The sequence below is a fragment of the Propithecus coquereli genome, unplaced genomic scaffold (genome assembly GCF_000956105.1).
Source record: "Propithecus coquereli isolate 6110/MARCELLA unplaced genomic scaffold, Pcoq_1.0 Scaffold66, whole genome shotgun sequence".
Classification (NCBI taxonomy): domain Eukaryota; kingdom Metazoa; phylum Chordata; class Mammalia; order Primates; family Indriidae; genus Propithecus; species Propithecus coquereli.
Window position 1 is genome coordinate 6,965,838 of NW_012152618.1, and position 20,974 is coordinate 6,986,811.

General features: G+C 44.7%; 1 protein-coding gene across 1 annotated transcript in view; it reads right to left on the minus strand.

The window, feature by feature from the left end:
* Positions 1-20,974, minus strand: part of DISC1 (disrupted in schizophrenia 1) — a 289,071-nt gene that overhangs the window by 198,778 nt on the left and 69,319 nt on the right. The window contains exons 7-8 of the mRNA XM_012660159.1: positions 12,278-12,332; positions 7,348-7,450 (exon numbers count right to left, since the gene is read on the minus strand). Of these exons, the coding sequence (XP_012515613.1) occupies positions 7,348-7,450; positions 12,278-12,332 (158 nt within the window). The remainder of the gene's footprint in view (positions 1-7,347; positions 7,451-12,277; positions 12,333-20,974) is intronic.

Here is a 20,974-nt window from a genome sequence, read left to right on the forward strand (position 1 = left end):
CATTTCCCAATAGCACACGTTGCTAGTCCCTCTGGGACCAGAACCCCACTTAGCTTGGGGGCTCTCAAACCAGACAGCTAAGTGAGTTAAGCAGGGAACCCTCTCAGCCTCAGGCACACCTTCTAGGACAAGGAGAGGGCGAGGGGACATCAAAGAGCTGCTGCAAGATGTGCTCCCAGTCCAGGGCCCTCAGCAAGGCTGCACACGGGGCTACTCAGCGGTGGCGCACATTGGGCTGGGCGCTGCACACAGGTGTGGAAAGGTGTGAGTCAAGAGTCCCTCTGCCCTCACCCTCATGCCTAAGAAGGCAGCTGGAGCTGAACAGGGCGGCCAGCCCAGCTCCCCTCTGCGTGGTGCAGTGCTTCTAGCCCTCGAGGAACATTAAAACCACCTGGAAACCATCTGAAGGTTCCCATATCCAGCCCAATCCCCAGAGATTCTGATGGAAGGCATTTGGTCCTGGGGCCGGGGTGACAGTATTTTTATATGCAGTCAGAGTGAAAACCACTAGTTGGAGACTACGTGAATGTATAGCTCCCTGAAATGTACAGGGATGATGCCAGGGCTATACACTGGAAGTCCTTCTGCCAGAACTAGAAAGAACAAAGAAATATAAAGATGGGCAATGCTCACGCTACCATTTTATAGGGATTCCAGCAAGCTTAACATTAAGCACAGGCTGCCTCTGGCATTTGGACCAGCTTGGGTGCCCTGGCTATAATTCTCTTTTAAAAGTTTTTTCGCAGGTTTTATAAACTACTTACGACTGGCCTTCATCTTGTGCCAAAATAGCAAGGCTGTGTTTGTTTCACTTAAATATTTTCATATTCAGTTGGTAGAGGTGAGGGTGAAGGCTGCCAACGTGCAGGGAGGCTGTCTCCCAGAGCTGCTGCAGGTGGCGTCCAGCGTCCAGGGGCCTGTATGTCAGCCAGCTCCAGGCCCCCGACAGGGGATGGAGCAGGTGAGAAGGACCAGGACCGAAATCGAGACTTTCCCACTGGGGTCAGGGCAGGTGGTGAAAAACTGACAAAGCTCCCTAAGTAAGAAGGTATGGAAATAACAGATTCTAGGGAATCAGCAACCAGCCAATGAGGGTCCACTGTTTTTTAAACAAATATTTTTATTGGCTGTCTCCTGAGTGCCAAGTATTAAGCAAAGCCGAAAGCAGGGGTAGGGGAAGCCAGGTGACTCAGCACATGAACTAGATCAGCAGTCCCCAACCTTTCTGGCACCAGGGACCAGTTTCATGGAAGACAATTTTTCCACTGCCTAGTGGGGGTGGAGAGGCAGGGAAGGGGGCAGGCGTAGCTCAGGCGGGGATCGAGCCATTGGGAGCGGCTGTAAATGCAGATGAAGCTTCTCTGACCTGCCTGCCCACCTGCCACTCACCTCCTGCTGTGCAGCAGTCCCAGTTCCTAAGTTTCATGAAAGACAATTTTTCCACAGATTGGGAGATGGAGCTCAGGCAGTGATATGCAGCCTGGTTCCTAACAGGCCACGGACCCGTGCCAGGCCGTGGCCCGGGGAATGGGCATGACGGGACTAGATCACTAATAAGGAGTGATTCAAGTATGGCTGGAGCTGGCAGTGCAGGCAGGATGCCAGTGTCAGAGCAGCCAGGCATCAGAGAGCCAGAATCAACCACTGGCCGGGCTTCAGGGGCTGAGCCTTGATCCTAGGAGAAGGGAAATGGTCAGAGCACAGCAGGCCCCGTGCCCCATAAAGACTGGTGTCCTGGCCAGATTATAGAGCATGGATGACAGAAACAGGCCCAGTTACAAGACCTGGGGCCCTGGCCGGGACTGTGTCTCAGGACAGTGCAGACCCAGACCTGGAGTCTGGGAGGCAGAGCCAATGACAAGCATAGGGATGCTTGTTGCTAAATCTTAGACTTGGAACTGGAGGGGGACTGAGGGCCCACGGCTGTGGGATGAAGGTCATGGTATGCACAGGGTGGAACCAGATGCAAGACACAAATGCTCCTGGCCAGAGGTCAGTGGTTTGGAAGTTCTAGAGGAGGAGATAGGCCCAGCCTTCCGATGAGGACCTGCAGTAACCACAGAGCACAAGTCAGCCATTCTCACCGCACACTGCTGGTGCCACTTCCAGCTCTGAAGGACACCAAAGTCTTCCCCTGGCTCTGCCCCAGGGAGAGGGGCTGAGCAGTCGGGTCCTGGCAGAGGGGTGGAGCTCTCAGTGAGGGCAGCACGGAGGTTGAGGCAGCTGCTATCTGCGCTCATTCCCTTCTTTGAGATCTTTGTTCTCATTTCCTTTCTAGGCAGCCTATTCAATAAGGTGGAACTGGGGCTGCCTCGTGAGGGAAGAGGCCTTTCGACCTTGGACCCAATAGGACATCCATTTAGTCCAGGGGAAACAGACCTGCACTTGGGAAGAATTTTTTCTCTTTGGCCCATCTTACTGGGCCAGATCCAGCCGTGACACTGACCAGATCTCCAGGGCTAAGGTAAATCAATGGCTCAGTTCAGGGAGAGGACCCAGCAGGGCTCCCAGGCTTTTGAACTCAGAGCTGAAAACCAAGCAGACCTATGAATCTTCATCATCAACAAGTGGCCCAGCCTGGTTTACCAGGCAGGAGACCACACAGGCACTGGGGCCAAAGCTACCTTGTAATAGGGTGTTGATACCACCAACCTCTTGCTACAGGCACACGATCCAGGAACCCGCAGCACTGAGTGACAGCTGGTCAAGGAGTCACCTCCTGGCCGAATCTCCTCCCGCACAGATGCATGGCTAGTTAAGCATGTATTCACTCTGTGTAAGGAGACTTCACATTGATATTTATTATCTATGTATTAGTATACTAATGTCCCACATTATCCTAATTCACTACCTCACTTAATGCTTACAACAACCTAATGGGATAGGTGTTACGACTGTTAGCCCCATTTTCTAGATGAGGTAACAAGACTGCAAAAGGTTGAATAACTTGCCCAAGATCACTCAGCCAGGTAGTGATACAACCGGACTTGAACACAGGCCTCTCCAATTCCAGAGCCCGAGCTTCTCTCTACTGCACTGCACGTACGGCCTCTGCACTCAGAGCCAAGACGTCTGACGTCAGCTTCTCGTTCTGGCATAGAGCACGGGGGTGTACGCCTCTTCTCTAGGAGAGACAGTCACAGCAGAACTCACCTTTGCTGTGTGCAGTAAACCAAACCTTTCGCTGCTGGACAACGGGAGAGTCGAGGCAGCAATGGAGAATGGAGAGAAAATAGATGACTGGGATACAGTTGAGTCGAGACGTGCACAGGTTGGTGAGGATGAGGAAGAAATCTTGGGTCCTTGGGATGTTTGAAAAGCAGCAACTAAGAAATGACCTGATAGCTATTCAGAGAATCCACGTTATGTAGAAAATAAAATCTGGAGGGTTGTTGTTTTTGATACATTACCATTGTCTACTTTTTAACCTCATATAACCTACACTTAAAAAGAAACAATGGGCTTTCTAAGTTTACACCTATTTGTAGTGGGTTTTCTGTACTAGCCTTATCTTGTTCCATTTTTTTTTCATTTTCAGCATCCTGGTAATTCTGTGACTCCCAGTCCCCAGATATCCCCACCTCTGTCCCACCGCGAACACCACGGCCAGATCATGTGTCCTAAACTCTGACTTGGGTCATGTCACCACTCCGCTAAAAAAGGGGAAAGGATTGTAATGGCTCCCTGATGCTTTTATCCTTAGCCTGGAACTCGGAGCCCTGTGTATTCTGGTCTTAACCAACTTTGACAAGCTTACTTCTACCACAATACTGATCCTATACCTGGACCAATCTAGACGGCTCTCCCTCCTGCAAATACACTGAGCTTTTCCTCCCACCCAGTTCCACTCTACCCCAGCCAAGCGCAGAACACAACTTTCATAAAAGAAAGGATCTTGTCCTGTCCTCTGCTGCGTCCTCATACTCAGAACTAGGCCTGGCGCTTGGTAAGCGTTCAGTGGTATTTTTCTTTTGAGTAAGTAAGTGAAATGGGCCATTTCTTCTGACCAAAAAACTCTTTGTCCATATCTTTAGTTCTCAAAATCCTACTGGCTCAGTAGGCACTGTGGCATTTTTTAAAAGCATGGCACCAAAACTCCTTGGCATACCTCCATTGACGGCTGTCGTCTACTTCCCTCCCCATTGACTCGGGGCCCTGAGATTTTTTGACAAATAAAATACAAGAAAAGTGACACTGCAATGGTTATGAAAACGTGTCCACCAAATGCTTTGCTATTCCTCCCTGGGGGTGGAACCTAGTTCCCTCCCCTGGAGTGTGGGCTGGAAAGAGTAACTTGCTTCTAGTCACTAAAGCAGAAGTGACAGTGTGTGACCTTGAAGACTAAATCCGAACAAGGTGTTGTGGCTTCTATCTTGTTTGCTCTCACTCGCTCTCTCTCTCTCAGGTCACTCACTCTGGGGGAACCAGCTGCCATGCTGTGAGTGGTCCTATGGCACAGCTCTTGTGGCAAGAAACTGAAGCCTTCTGTTAACACCCACACGAATGAGCTGGGAAACTGCTCTTCCAGCCCCCGCCAAGCCTTGCGATAACTGCAGCCCCATGACATACCTTGAGAGCAACTTTGTGAAACCCTGAGCCAGAAGCCCCTAGTTAAGTCACTCTGGACTCCTGACTCTCCAAGACTATGACCGAAAATAAAGATTTGTTGTTTCAAGGTCTGAAGTTTTGGGGTCATTTATCATCTATTACACATTAATAGAGATGCATGCCAGTTTCTGAGTCCAGGCCTTAAGAAATAAGAAATTTCCATTTCTTATGGAGTCCCTTGGGACACTCACTCTTGGAACCTGGCAGCCATGTTGTAAGGAAGCCAAGCTGCCTTTAAAGCGGCCCACACAGAGAGCAACCAATAGCCAGACCATATGTGTGCACTGTCTTGGAAGCGGATCCTCCAGTCCTCACTGTCTCTACCAAGCCCTGCCCAAATTGTAGATTCATGGGCAAAATAAATGATTGGTGATATTTTAAGTCACTAAGTCTTTAGCTGGCTCATTATGCAGCAATAGATAATACAAAAACAGATTTTGGTATCTGGATATGGGGTGCTACTGTATGTAACAAAACTCTAAAATCTGAGGCATTGGCTTTGGGACTTGGTAGTAGGCAGAGGCCTAACAGACATCTGTGAAGACCGAGAGGAAAGTAAGAAAAATAGCATTGGAAGCTGGAGGAGAGAGGAAACTTGTAGCAGCAAAACATCACTCTGTTATCAACTGAGGTAATACAGAAAAGGGTTCCTAATAATTTCAATTAGGTATCCAAGGAGATTTGCAGGCAGAACATAGAAAGGCCTACTGGCTTCTTGTCACTGCCTATGACACAATGCAAGAGAAGAGAGATGAATTAAAGAATAAACTGTTAGATATAAAGGAGCTATAGAACTTGCTGGGTTTAAAAATAAAACTATCTTTCATTCCCAGTCTGTGCAGATGGTCAATGATTCTGAAATTAAGAAAGAGCTTCAGGCCATAGATCAAATCCAGGATAGGTCTACAAAATCTAAGACAGTGAGTCATAGAAACTTCAGGACATAGAAAAGACCCACTAAGAATCTTAAGGGCATCTCTTAGGATCCTCTTCATTCAATAGGGCTTCTAAGAATCTCCAGGCCATTGTCCCTCAGTATTCTCAAAGAAAGCCCAAAATAGAGAAGGGCTTCTCTTGGAGAGGCTATTCATTGTGGGTTTTGTCTAACGGAGTGAGGGTTTGCAATTCTAAAGCTACTGAAATAGGAGAAAATAGAAATAGCCCTGCACGCAGAAGTTGCAAAAGCATGATGACCATTCTGCCACCAGTTTTACACACAGGGACAGCCTATTGACGGAAAGTTCCACTCACTCAAAGAGTAATTGGGAAATAATGAGGTCAAGAGACTAGTTCCCATCACGGTCACCTCAGGTCATCCTTCACAGATTGGGCCTCACCAATTTGCTCAGCTGATCAAAGAGTTAAAACAGAACACCCAGGTTCCACACGCAATAGCTCATCTTAAGAACTTTCCCTGGGATTCTAAGATTATCTACATTGGAGCGAGGATATCTCTGCTGTCTGAATTATACTTCTCCTCCCTTGGGCTTAATAGAGACTCAGCCACCTGTATTCCTGGGAAAGATATATTGATTAAGAAAGGCAAAAACCCTAACTCAGAAGCAAGATTGTGTTCAATTTTCTCTTTTTCTCTTAGCAAATGGGGCCATAAGTCCAAGTAAATGGCATGTGAAGCTGTTAAGAGCCAAATCTCCCATTCGCACTGTGATGTTCTACGGGTTGTAAATAACACGCGTGACTGCACCGGGGACCAAATTGCTCGTTAGCTGCCAACATTAGCTGTTTAATGATCTGAGGAGCAGAAGCTGCCAATTACTGTATTCCTTCTTAAAATACCATTTAAAACCCACATATGTAATCATTATACTTTTTTGTTAAATTTTTATGATTCTTCTGAAGCTGATGAGCTGTGGGTTCACCCAACCTATAAGACTCAGAGAACCCTTTGAAGCCATCATTACATAACTGGGGTAAAAATCCACATAATCTGCACCGAGCCGGTCTGGACTGTATCCCCTGATGTGCCCCTGCTTAGCTAATTGAGCGAATTGAACCAAAGTACACAGCCCATGGCCTCAGTTTCCCCTTCTGTTCATTGGGATAACAGTCTCTCTCCCACCTACTGTTGTAGGTACAGTCTCTCTCCCACCTAGCTATTGTGAAAATAAACTAACAAATACAGAGGAATGTTGGAAAGCAATATTCAGATGATAGGGTAAGATACTGTTTTTAGAGACTTGTAAAGCTACTGATTATTGGAAAAAGATATCCCTCCATAACTGCCAGAGTAGGGGCGGGACTATGATCTTTTGAGAATTCTCCAATTTCTGTGACTAGATGTTTACACTGAGTGCCTCCATTTGGGTCATGTTATCATCCACCCCCTGTAGGAAGAGATGGGTCCAATAGTCCTCACTGAGCAAGTACAGGTTCCGGTGCCCTATACACACCTGCTCAAATCATGTGACACACAGAGTACACTTAGTCTCTAAACTCTTCAAGAAACAGGAACTGGAAGTCCAAAATCTGATACCTACATAAACAACTTGTGCTATCTTATGTGTGCATATGTATGTTTAAGACTCTTATCTACCCCTTTGTAAGGAAATCATGCTGCCCACGTATTCCTTGGGTTTTAGTGAAACTCCCAGAAAAGCTCTGAGATGTCTGAGGACGACATAACAGCAACAGTGGCCCGTTAACAGAGGACAGAACATGATGCGGTGGTTGTCATCATTTCAGTCTGACCACTTCAGCTGCGCCTCTGTCGCCAGTTACCTGATATGGCGAGCATTTTGGCTTCAAGCAATGCCGGGAGTCGGGTTTCAATGTCGTTGACTTCCTTCCTCAGAGTGCTGCAGAGTCTCTCACCCATACACACCTAGACGGAGATAAACAGCCAGGAGTCGTCATTTACTCAACGAAAAACCAGAAGGCAATGGGGCAGCCAGGCCAGAGATTTCTGGGTTTATAAGTAGTTAAGAGGGGTAATAAAGAGTAATCAGAGGAGAGTGTTTAAAAAGCAAGTAACGGAAAAAGAAAGAAAGAAAAATAAGAAGGCAGGCAGGCATTGGCATATTCCAAGCATAGGTCCTGTGCCCTTTCTCCACACTCAGGCACAAAACCGATGAGCCAGCACAACAGAGCAACCCCAAACTAAAACAACTTCATTGCTTCTGCCTTGTCCCTTCTCGGGGCCTTTGCTCTCTACTCCTTCTGTCCAAAACGCTCTTGTTCCAGGTGGTGTGGCGCACTCACATCCTCAGGGCTCTCTGCTTAATCACTGCCTGGGACAAAAGGCCTTGCTGATCACCTACCCAAAACAGCAACCTCCCTGTCCCTCCTCCCTTTGATGTTTTTCCAGGGCATCCTTCTCAGCTGACATACCTCTGTGACATTCCTTTGTGTTTACAGTCCTCTCTATTAGGACACAAGCTCTCTGTGAGCAGGAACCTGGTTCCACACCAGGCACATAGTGGGCAGTAATGAAGATAAGGCCATCTAGATGAAGGTCAGAGCTTCGGGCTAAATTTAACTACTAGGAGACACTATCTAGGAAACTTTGAGGACAGATAGATACTTGCTGGTGAGTTAGATATGAAAAATAGACAAGTAACTCTTAGTGAGGTTTAAGGGTTTTTATCATTGATTTTCCCATGATATCCAAACACTTCCTACATTTTTCTTTGATTTTTCAAAAATAGCAAAAATCTTAAATCTCAATGTCTTTTTCCAAATGCCTTCAGATTATCTTTCATTTTGTTGGAGGCTAAAACATCACATTTTTTTTCTCTCATTTAAGACTAAAATTTCATATTCAAATGTTGTCTATACTCAGACTACTGAGCTATCTCGAAAAATTTCCAGCTCAATGAAAGCACAGAGCATGAATTTGATAAGAATGAATTTATCTGTGAAGATATTTGGGGGTTGTCCACAAAAGATGTTACCTAGAAGCATCACTCTTTTCTTGCCAAAAACCTGAGATTTCATTCAAAACTAAAATTAACCCAGTTGGAATCACAGAGCCCAGAGAAAATATAGTTTCCCAGAAGAATCTAGGTCTTGCTGAAGATTATCAGTTTGAATTGTTTTGCTTATCTCAGACTGAATTAAGATTATTTTTGGAGTCAAAGCAGACTTGCCCCTCCTTCCTAAAATACTCCACTATCTCTCTCATGGGCTTCCACGTGTTCTTTGCCATTCAGAGGTTGTAATTATCCAACCTCTCTTTATAAAGCTCATTTTCTGGATGAAGATAATGGTTTGGCAGCCTCCGAACCAAAGCCTGCACCAGTAGTCTTGGGCATCCACACATCCATAGTCATTAATTTTGAGACCCTCTCAACGGCCCTGAGATTTGTCAGGAAGTCAGAACCAGAGTTAAAAGGAAGATGTCCCAGACACCTTCCCTCAGCACGAAGCCTCTGGTTAGCTGAATGCCCAGTGACTGGCACATCCCATTCGATCCATTTAAGAATGTCATCGGAAGTCCAGGGGCATTTCCATTAACTCTATAACACCAGCCATAATTCTTATGTCTCATCCAATCTATGTCCAATATTTCTGATTTTACTTAACAGTATCTGTTCATCATAATTGGGTCAGTTTCTCCTTTGTTGAGCAAATCTATCCTTCAAGCTGTCACTATTAATACGAAACAACCTCTCTGAATCTTCTTATTAAATTGCAATGTCCATTCTTTTAGGCTCTACTGGATATAATCTAATATCTACCAATCTCCAGATATCCCATCTATTTCCAACTATTTCTTCCACCTCATTTATCCCTTAATTACCTTTAGTTTGGGTAACCCACAAGAGTTGAAGGAACGTAATGAGTGCAATAAAGGTTCCATCTCCCTGTCTGAGGGAGGAACCTAAACAGTATCTAGTGTGTGTGTGCGTGTGTGTGTGTCTAACCCACCAGAGAAAGAAAACTGTGTCAAGCTGAGACTGTTACCTCACTGTCACCTGTAAATCTAGTGTAGAGTGGAGAAAAAAGGTGTTTTATGTGATGGGCAGTTTTGTTTTAATTCTCTGTAGACTACTACAGGCCAAACACACATGAAGTCATGTATATGCACACATACATGTCCACCTACACACACACACACACATATATACACACCCCAGAAAATCTGTATCTCCTTTTTATTTACAAATAAAATTGGACCCTAAGGAACTCATTATCAAATGGAGCTGTTACATTTACATTTTTAAATCTAAGACATGAGCTCCTTAATTTTATGGAAAATCAAAGTAATCATAAGTTTCTGGCGAATGCATCAAGGAAGGTATGTGCAATGGTCTGAATGCTTATGCCCCCTGCCAACAAAGTTCACATGTTGAAATCCTCACTCCCAAGGTGATGATAGTAGGGGATGGAGCCTTTCGGAGGTGATTAGGTCATGAGGGTGAAGCCCTCATGAAGGGGGATTAGTGCCCTTATAAATAGGCCCCAGAAAGCTCTCTTGCCCTCCTTCTACCGTGTGAGAATACCCAGCCATGCTGGCACCCTCGTCTCAGACTTCCAGCCTCCCAAATTGTGAGAAATTAATTGTTGTTGTTTATAACCAATCCACCCAGTATTTTGTTATAGCAGCCTGAGTGGCCAAAGACAGTCTGCAAACCGTCTTTGTATTTAGCATTCAGGCAAATCCAAGATCTTTAACAGTGGTTGAAGCTTATCAACAAATCCCAATATTGTGTATGTGTGTATGTGTGTCCACAATATAAAATGTCATCAACACACACACGCATATAAGTACCATCTGTATTACATGATATGCACACCTGTATACTCACTGCAAGTGTATAGACTCATTCATATTACCTAGACAGTGTGTTCTGAAGATAATCAATGAACCCAAACCCAAGAGCATCCTCTCACCTTTTTATTCTACATAGAAATTAGGAAGCACCTAATAAATTTAAATGGCCCATATTTACAACAGAATATGTACGGGAAGGAAACATCTACCACCTCTTCCTTACCAAGAAGCTTTTGCCTCTCCCTACCACCCTACTGGCTCCATCCGAGGTCACAGTAGCAGATGTTGACAGGGCTGTGAATACTAGTGGGCTGTGTCACTGTGACTTATGAGGCAGAAATTCAGGTCACTCTCTAACATTTCCTGTCCTGCTTCATATAACGAAATTGGTAAACCGAGTGAGAGTCTCCCGTACCCCTCTAGTTGGGCAGGGGAAAATGTCTCAGGCCCAGCCAACATACGATTCTAAGATGCGAATTCTGGGGAGGTGGGAGAGGAGATATAAAAGCGCAGCCCCTGCACGGCCCATCACCTGGGCTTTGTGCCGGGGCACTCAGGTCTTGGCACTGCTCTTACTCTCATTCTGCTCACCATCTTTGGGTGAACATTCGTAGGATGCTCTCAGGGATGGCAAAGCAGGTGTCAAGACTTCCCGGGTCCCTGGTCCTGATGACGTGTTATGAACACCACTTGCTCCTAACAGGAAGCTCTCCTTGTATGCAAGGTATAACGACCCACCAACCTGCTGCTGTGTCAGCAAAATCATTAGGTGTCGTTTTCAGAAATGAATTCGATAAAAAAAATGAAAAAGGGCCAGAGTAACTGCAGATATTTTTACCAATGACACACCCCCAATTCCAGCTTAGCGACAGTAATAGCAAGACCCTTATCATGTTTCCTGATCGAGGGCCCAAGGCTTTCTCTCCCTGGGCATGGAAGGAAGAAGAACTTCCTTCTAGGCCAGCAGGCTCTCCTCTGCTACTTTGCTTTCTGCTCAGCAACCGTCCTTTTTATATTGACCCATCTTATAACCACCTCTGGTTCCCAGACTACTGCACATAATTAATGATTCATACCCAGTTCTCTGCCACAACAGCAGTAATTCACAGAGTAATTGATCCTGCTCCTTGGTCTGCCAATGGCTCAGTCGGGTATAACCACGTAGGTAGGGAAGGGCTTTTGTTTGTAAACTGTGGTTATCCTAACTAACTAGGACATTGACTATTTAATTTAATTGACCGTGTGCTCTCAGGGAATAATGAAGAAATGTTCTGTCTCTACATAAACCAAGGTCTTGATATGGAAACATAAACAGCCGACAAAGTAGGCAAAATGATTCTCAAGCCAAATGAAAAACTTTACAAGACAAGAAACAATCACCTACTATACTGTTTCCACTTGTGAAGAACCTGAACATTGCCCTCCTGGGAGCAAAAGTAATTAATTTCTCAAATTACTTCCATCCTGAAGGCCTTTTTAAGCAAAGGCATTCATTATACATAGCAACAGTCCTTCTCCCATCCCCAAATTGACAGCTCCTTCTGAAGCAAGTGCCAAACCTGTCCATTTCTGGGGGACCACAAATCAAGACCTCTGCCACGATAGCAGCCCTCCCCCTGGCTCATTGCTGGGGCTGCAAAACGGCTTGGCAAAGTCTATGTTTCTTCCAGAGTCTATCGGGGTGGGGAACCTGTGGCCTGCTGATTTCAAGATTGTTCTCTTTTAAGTACCAAAGGAGGCAAGAAAAGCTTCATCTTTCTCTGCTGCACCCCTTTTAATAAAAGTATTTGTTCTGTAAAATTTAGATTCATCAAAAGGCTGCACTTAAGGACCTAGAAATCCACATGTGGCCTTAAGGCTATAGGTTCACGTGAAATTAAGTCAAAAGAAAACTTTATAGACTTCTTTGGAAAACGGAAGTATAAAAGTACTTACCTTAGTAGTGATTTCTTTAAGTGACAAGTTGAGGGATTTTACTCTTTCTTGGAGGCTGGAAGAATTAAAAAGAGGAGGTTGGTATGGTTGGTAGCCACAGTTTGATACCACTACGTTTGGGAACTCTGCAAACAGTGACCCTTCCATTGGCTAGATGGCCAGAGAAGAGCAGGAAGAAAGATGATGCCAGATTGGTTCCATTTGACTGTGGAATTCCATGCTGCTGGGAAGCTTGTCTTTCCTCCCTAATTATGCTTTACTTAGGCTAGTATTAGAATCTATTATGATCCCAGAGTGCACATCTACTGATAATGGGAAGAACAACTCAGATGTGCTCCTGGCAGCAAAGGATTAAAATTTGCATTCCTATAACCACTTTCCTAGAAGGATAGCCGAACATAGGGTGGGGGCTCACTGCAGGGAATCAAATGGTATCTATTTGGACCTACTACACAATTCTACAAATCTGTACTGAGTGCCTTCCACATTTAGTATTGACACAGAGCATAGATGATACACACACACACACACACACACACACACACACACACACACTCACACACACACACACACATATATACATATACATAAAGTATGTCTGAAAATAGCACCCCCTTAGGCTTTTCTTGCTTCTATTTTTTCCTTAGCACTTTTCACCTTGACATATTCATCTATTCATGTAGTTTCTCCTTTTCTCCCATTGGAATATAAGTTCCTGGTGGGCAGTGACTAGCTGTCATGTTCACACCTGTATCCCCAGTGCTTAAAACAATTCCTAGAGTTTCTTAGTAGGCACTCAGTGGTTATCGGCAGAATGAATGAATCAATGGAACTAAGGCTCAGATCTTATTCTCAAGGTTGTTCCCTAGTAGAGAAGAAATCATGAAGGCAATCGACTATAATATAAAGCAAGAGGAAAAGATTACTAGAAGGGGAATAGAAACCCCACGCTAGGAGAAAACTGCCACATAAAAACTGTCACGAGGCAGAATGTTGTCTGCCTTGAGCAATGGAGACAATAACTTGTGGAGCAATTTAGAAACTAGTGGATTGGTGGAGAAAGCTTATCGGAAGAGGTGAAAAGTGAACTGGGCCTCAAAGAAGAAAAAGGAGGGTGAATGAAATTCCAGGGAGAAGATGAATCTAACTGGACCCAGTGGTTGACACACGTCAGTTGTGAAAAATAAATGGGGAGATGATCATTCCTGGTGGGGAGGGAGAGGGAAGGATGAGGTAGGGGCCTATCTGTACCTGTAATGCTTGTTTATTTATTTAGGGAAAGAGAATCAAAGTAAATATGGGGAAAATGCTAATATTTGTTTAATCTCAGTGGTGGGTAAATGAGTATCTGTTATATTTTTCAATATGTTTGAAATATTTACAATTAAAATAATTTTTAAAGGAATATCAAGGACAAGCCCTAGTTAGCATTAAATACCAAGATAAGGAATTTTGAGCTTTATCCTACAAACAATGGGAAATTGTTCAGTTTTTGAGCAGGAGAGCAATATGAAAGAAACATCTTAGTTTTTGGAAAATTAGTTATGCAGCACTATGAGAGATGATTTGGAGGAAGAAAGTCTGAATGTGACAAAACCAGGCAGGCCCCATCAGCAGTCAGCCGGTCTTAAGGTCCAAGGCCTTGCACAGGACGAATGAAGGAGGCCAGGAAGGAAAGGGGGGGATAGGTCCTTGATTACGTCGATGCGAAAAGCAGTGAAAACATCCCATCTAGAGCTTTTCATGCATTCATGCATTCACGAACTCATTCATTCTTCCAATATCTGCTGGGCATCCAGTAGGTTAGGGACCTAGAGCATAACAACTTGGTCTCCACCCTCAACCACTTGCTGCTAGCAAGGCAAGAAAGTGTTATAGGTAATAGAAGAGGAGTGCTTACTGGATTAAACAGTGGTCTGCAAAAGGGGAAAGATCGAGATTCCTGAGGTATGTGCTGGGAGGGGAGAGGGGAGGGGTGCAGGGTGTCAGGAAAAGTTTCTGCAGCAGGGATTGCAAAGTATTAGAACTAAGCTGCCGATTTGCGGATTTTTATTGTTGTTCTTCAACTGTAAGAACTGTTTTTGGATATTATCACCTCCAACAATTTGTGATTTCTGAGTACAGGCAAACTTGTTTCAGTTGCAAATACCTGGGAACTGGTGTAGGTCCGTGCTAATCAATCATTCCCACTTTAGACCTACTTTCAACAGAGGAGGATCTTCCAGCTGAGCTGAGATCAACCCAAATGGAGGAAGTGAGAGTTGACAATGGGCAGGGCATGTGGCACCAGATTTTTCTTCTGAATTCAGGAGTCATCATCTGACAAAAACTAGTGTACTCAATATGGACCCAGGGGAAAACAACATTCGGAATCCTGCCTGGAGAATTCTAGGCTCTGGCTGGCTGGAGATCGGATATTTTGAGAACTAGTAAGTCTGAGTGTCACGCTGACATGGAGAGCAGAGCAGATTAAACCAACTGGGATGTTGGGAAGTACAGAAGGTGTCCAACATGGGCCCCGACTAGCTCTGCCTCTGATTCTAGTAGCAGCACCAGCTTTGGGCTGCTAATGCCTATTGTCCAGACTGAAAACCTTCCTTGGGCAGAAATGTACTTTCCCCTGCTGGGCTCATGGGAGTCCATTCAACTAATAAATGGCTCACCACATTGAATCTATAAGAGCATTTAACAGTATTTTATAAATAGGTGTTCCCCACTACACACGAAGACTAGTTCATGCATTAACAATGAAGATAGATAGGTAGTAGGTCCTGTTACTGATACTGAAAATTTAGCTGACCAAAACAGCAGTGCCTTTAGCTAATGCCAAAAATACCAAACTAAAAAAATAGGTCAAGCACCATCTTTCCAGGGGTTGATGCAATTCATTGGTCTTGGCTCATATCTGGCCTTACACCAGAAAGAAAATTAGTCTTCCCTCAAATATCCAAGTTAGTGGAAGGAGGCAGTGATGCAGATAATTGAATGCATTGTTTCATATTTGATTTGAGTTATATATAATTAATTTAATTTATGGTATATTATTTTTGTAGTAGATTTACCTTCCTAATTATGTTTTGCTCAAGCTAATATTAATATTAGTTCCATCCCTGGGGTATTCACAGATTAAAAGCATTTATAGGGGGGCAGAAGAATATGAGTAATCTATATACTACACTAGTGGGTTTCGGGCTATTTTTAGCAGTAGAACTCTCTCAAACAAAAGTTTCCACAGAACTGTAATATGTACTACAGATAACAGGAGATCTGCTTTGATTGAAGTAGGTGTCTGGCCTGGGATACAAATGATGTCACATTAGTCCACCTCACACACAATGCTACTGCCATCACACTGTGGTCCCCAAACCATAATTCCAAGAGCAGGAATACAAATTGAAAACCAGCAAATCAGAACAGCTGAATGTTGATAGACAAGAGTTCAATGTACTTTAATGATTAAAACGAATCCCTATGTTTCTTTTACACCTGCATATTGTTCATAACAAATAAGAACTATCCTCTCAGATCACATCACACTGTACCTTGGAAACACGTTAAGTTGTCCACACAAAGTAGCACATATGTTTTATGAAACATATCATACCTAACCTACTCAAATGAGTATCTTCATTGAAAGCAGCTGCCTTGCGAATAAGAGTCCAACGTTTACTGAACACTTACTATATACCAGGCGCTCTTCCTGATTCTTCTCATAGATGAGCATTTTAAATTCTTATTATAACTCTGTGAAGTAGGGACTATAAATATCCACATTTTCAGACAAGAAAACTTAGCCAAAGAGACTAAGAGAGATTTAAGTAACTTTTCCAGGATTAGCCAGCTGGTAACTAGGGGAGTTTCAATGATAACCCAGACAGTCAAGCTATCCACTCTCTTAACCACTAAACTATACTAAACTACCTCTCCTAGAAGCTGTGTACTTATTTGAAAGGTACTGTCATTCTTCAGACTGATCTTTAGAATTCTATTTTAAAATTGTGTTAAAATATGCAATACAATCAATGTCATTATTTGTAAATACACATTGTGCTTTACTCACAAACTGGTGTTCAAATCATATGTCCAAAATTCACCCTCAACAAATGAAACCCTAGAAAAGTTGAGGCTAATGACATGCCTGTGCTTCAGAGAAAGCCCATCAGTGGCAGATGGACCTGAGAACCACAGCAGCAAAGAAAATTGAATATAAAGGGGCCGTTACAGGATGAATTGTGTCCCCGCCAAAATTCACAGCTTGAAGTTCTATCCCCAGGACCTCAGAATGTGACTGTATTTGAAGACAGGGCTTTTAAAGAGGTAACTACTACGTTAAAAGGAAGTCATGAGGGTGGGCCTTAATCCAGTCTGACTGGTGTCCTTATAAGAACAGGAGACTGGGACACAGACACACAGAGGGAAGACCATGTGAGGACACAGGGGAAGATGGCCATCCGCAAGCCCAGGTGAGAGGCCTCGGAAGAAATCATCCCTGCTGACACCTTGATCTCAGACTTCCGGCCTCCAGAAATTGTGAGAAAATAAATTTCTGTTGTTTAAGCCCCCCAGTCTGTGGTGCTTTGTTACGGCAGCCCTAGAAAATTAATGCATGTGGAATTTTCCGTTTCTAATAGTATATTTAATTGTATGTCTAATAGTATGTCTTAGTATTTAATAGTATTTAATAGTATGTCTAATAGTATGTTTAATTGTTATTAAGATCCTACATGACTGGTTCTCCAGGGTCCAAGAAAAAAAAAGTTGCTACTTTGTGTACCAGCAACGAGTCAGCAGAAGCCATGGCAGCTCTTTAATCTGCTTCAGACTGACAGACTGCTTCATGGCAACCCGCCCAACTGGGAAACTGAGGGCAGCTGCAACAATGCGATGTGTGCAGAATGCAGACCTTCTTGTCTGCAGCTTAGAAGCCGAGCATTCTGCATGGTGGCTATAAGAAAACTTTGTGTGAGAATGTCTTTGAGTTAAAAAAAAAATGATTATGGGATCCTTGGATTAGTACAGGAGCTCACAATTGCCTTACCATCAGGTTAGGAATGAAAGAGGCTCCCTTAAATACTCCTACAATATTGCAAAAAGAATGCGATCACTGATGTCAAAAATATCAGTAATAAAAATTCAATTTGGAGAGGGACAGATTGCTTTTTAGCAATAATTAGAAGGGAAAATGGAATTTAAGTCAATCACAGTCACTAATCTAGATAGTATAAGCCAAGACTTGGTTAAGGGCCAGAATGAGACATTTATGCAGGAGGATATAGCCAGGCAATTTTGATTCAATGAGTGAGAAGCAGTTCTAAGGGTAACTGGTCCCACCAAAGAACCATCTCTACTGCTACCACCCTGGTGTGAGCCCGGGGCACCTGTCCTCTGAAATGCTGAACAGCCTCTGAACTGTTCTGTTTTTACCCTCCCCACTCCATAGTCTATACTCAAGACTGTTGCCAGGGTGAGTGTTCACAAACATGTGAGATAAAATGTCATAAAGCCCTGTTCCATCACACCTGGGTCAAGCTAAGTCCACAAGAACCAGCACAGCCTGTCTCCCACCCTGTTTCTGACCACCTCTCCTACAAATCCCTCCTTTGCCCGCTCCACCCTGACCACAGAGGCTTCTTGAACAGCTCCTTGAATCTGCCGTGGCTGGCGCAGGCTGCTCTGCCTGGATGCTGTGCCCCAGCACACATGCTGGGCCAACTCCCTCCCACTGCAAGGCCTTGCTCACATCCGACCCTCCCCGTGAGGCTGGCCTGACCAGTCCATCTCAAACTGCAAATCACACAACCTCTCCTGTTCCTCCCCTGAATCGTGTTCATTACCTACTAACCTACCTTATAATTTACTTATTTATTATGTTTATTATTCATTTCTGCCTTTCCCCACTAGAAAGAAAGCTCCCTGAAGGTAGGTGTCGTTTAGAGAATGACTGGGCACACAGTGTTTACCTAATGAATACCTGCTTAATGAATGATGTTCACATTCTTGTCTTCTCTCTAAGCAATGAGCGGCGTGGGGTGGGGTGGAGCCTCCTCAGCTCTATCAGAGGCGCACACAAGCACAGCGTGGTGAGCAGCTCGGTCTCCATCCCCACCTCCTGCCACTGCCCAGCACGAGTGGGGATTGAAGCTGTAGCCGCTTGTGATTATACGGCTAGGGGTAGGGGTTTGCATGAGAGGGAAAAAAGAGGTTAAAAATTTGGAGTCAACTCATGAGGCCTCCTCTCCTCTTTCTAAATTCCATCTCCTAGAAGTCCTGCTCTCTTTGGCTTACCTCTGCGGGATGGTGTCTTTTCACAGACTGTATTATGGGTACAATTGTGTTCCCCTCCAAATTCATATGTTGAAATCCTAATGCTCCATACCTCAGAATGTGACTGTATTTGGAAATAGGTTAAGATGAGCCCGACTCCAACATGACTGGTGTCCTTATAAAGGAGGGAAATTTGGATTTACAGACATGCATAGAGCAGAGACAATGTGAAAAAACACAGGAAAAAAATGCCACCTACATACCAAGGAGAGAGGCCTGGTACAAATCCTCCCATAAAAGCCCCCAGAAGGAACCAGCCCCGCTGACACCTTGATTCTTGGACTTCTGGCCACGATAAATTTGTGTTCAAGCCACCTGGCTGTGGTGCTACTTTGTTATGGCAGAAAACTAATACTGACTGGCGTTGGAAGGGAGGCCTGTGCAGGGCCATTATTGCTCCCCTTGGACTGGTAAGAGCTAGGAGGCTGGGAGTGAGGTAGAAGCCTGGGCAAAGGGCACCTGATGGTCTCGGCCAAGAGCCCACCTCTAGCCGGCGCCAAATGAGTCCTCACTGCTGACATGCTGCCAAGGCTGGAGGATGGCTCCTAAAATTCAGAGCAATTGTTCTGAGAGTGCCTTGTGTTCCCCAAAGTTCACATGTTGGAAACTTAGCCCCCAGTGCAACAGTGTTGAAAGGTGGGACCTTTAAGAGGTCATTTGCTCATGAGAGCTCTGCCTTCAGGATTGGATTAATGCCACCATCGTGACAGTAGGTTAATTATCATGAAAGTGGGCTCCTGATAAAAGGATGAGTTTGTCCCCCTTCCCTTTTCTCTTTCTCTCTCTCTCTCTCTCTCCCTCCCTCTGCCTTCTGCCATGGATGATGCAGCAAGAAGGTCATTGCCAGATGCCTGATGTGGCCCCTTGACCTTGGACTTCCCAGCCTCCAGAACTATAAGAAATAAACCTCTGTTCTTTATAAATTATCCAGTCTGTGGCATTTTGTTACAGCAACACAAAATGGACTATGACAGCTGCATTAGGCATCTATTTAGTCAAAGAATCCCATGCCCCAATCAAATAGCAACTAACAACTGTTTATTCCCTGTTTTTCCAGATCCTGTCATGTAGGGAGACCTATCTCAAGAGCCTTACAACAAACTTGAATCTGCACCCTCTCTTAGTAATATCTCCGATACTCCCCCTATATCCAGGCAAGAGGGCTCCTTCTCAGGGCCCTGCTATGTTAGAGGGCCCTGCCCCATCCTCCTTACGCTCAGTGGGAATCACCTATGGGACCGAAGGTACACGCTCACCCAGAGCTGGTACAGGCAACCAAGACCAGAAGTGCCTTCCCGAAGAGCTGGGCACCTGCATCCTGCCAGGGCCTCCTCTCAGGGCACTGTTCCCTAGGCTGGACTGTGCTGCCATGGGCAGAGGCCCAAGCAGAGGCTACTTTGAAGGGTCAGGATGCAGTTGGGACATGCAGGCTGGTGTCCAGATGGAAAACCCATCATGGTGTGGGACAGCACAGGGGCAGGAAGACAAGGCAAACAGTTCCATTTGTCCCCTTGCTCTGGGACGCAGTCTCAGGCAGGCCTGAATGGACTCCTTTAGTGTTATGCCCAAGAGAAACTACCTCTCACCCCATGTGCTCTTCTGTAGTTCATTAACACTTCCTCCTACCACCAGTAACCCAGCCATGACCGCCTCCAGCACCAGGCGCCGAGAGGCAAGGTCTTAGCCCCCAGCATTAGACTCAAGGCCACTATCCACTGCCCCGAAGATGAGCCTGTGAAGAACAAATTCTGTTCCTGCTCTTATCTGGACCTCTGCTGCAAAGGAATATTAGTGACACTCGGAGAACGACACCACCAGCCCACTAACTTTCTGCAAGACTTTGACCAAGTCTATCTTCTTGCCTGTGTATACGTGGCTTAACGCTGATGTCTCCTTTCAGCAAAAAGCTGCAGGAGAGGAGGAATATCAATTGCATCTCCAAACAGCCTTCTTGCTCCCCTCTACCTTTTCCCATTCACTGTTCCATCCCGTTTCTTGTTTAGTAAAAATCAGTTTAAGAAATGAAAGATTGTTACTGATGCAAACTAAAAATGACAGAAAGAACAAAGGACAGCTGTCTTAACATGGGCACTACTTAGGCCTTGAATTAAAAAAAAAAAAAAACAGGACTCCACTGACATTAACAACCTGGCCAATTACCTCTCAGTCCTCTAGCCTTCTGTCAGAAGACAGGCGGATAAGAAAGTGACAGTAGTAACAGCTTTAGGAAGTGCAGGTTTATCTACTTGGCCTTTTTCCTTCCTTGGACCCTTTTATCCTCGCAGTTGATAATGTCACATGGCACCAGTGGGACATCCATGGGGCACAGATGACAAAAATGCCACGAATTTCCTCTAGACGTCAGATGATCTC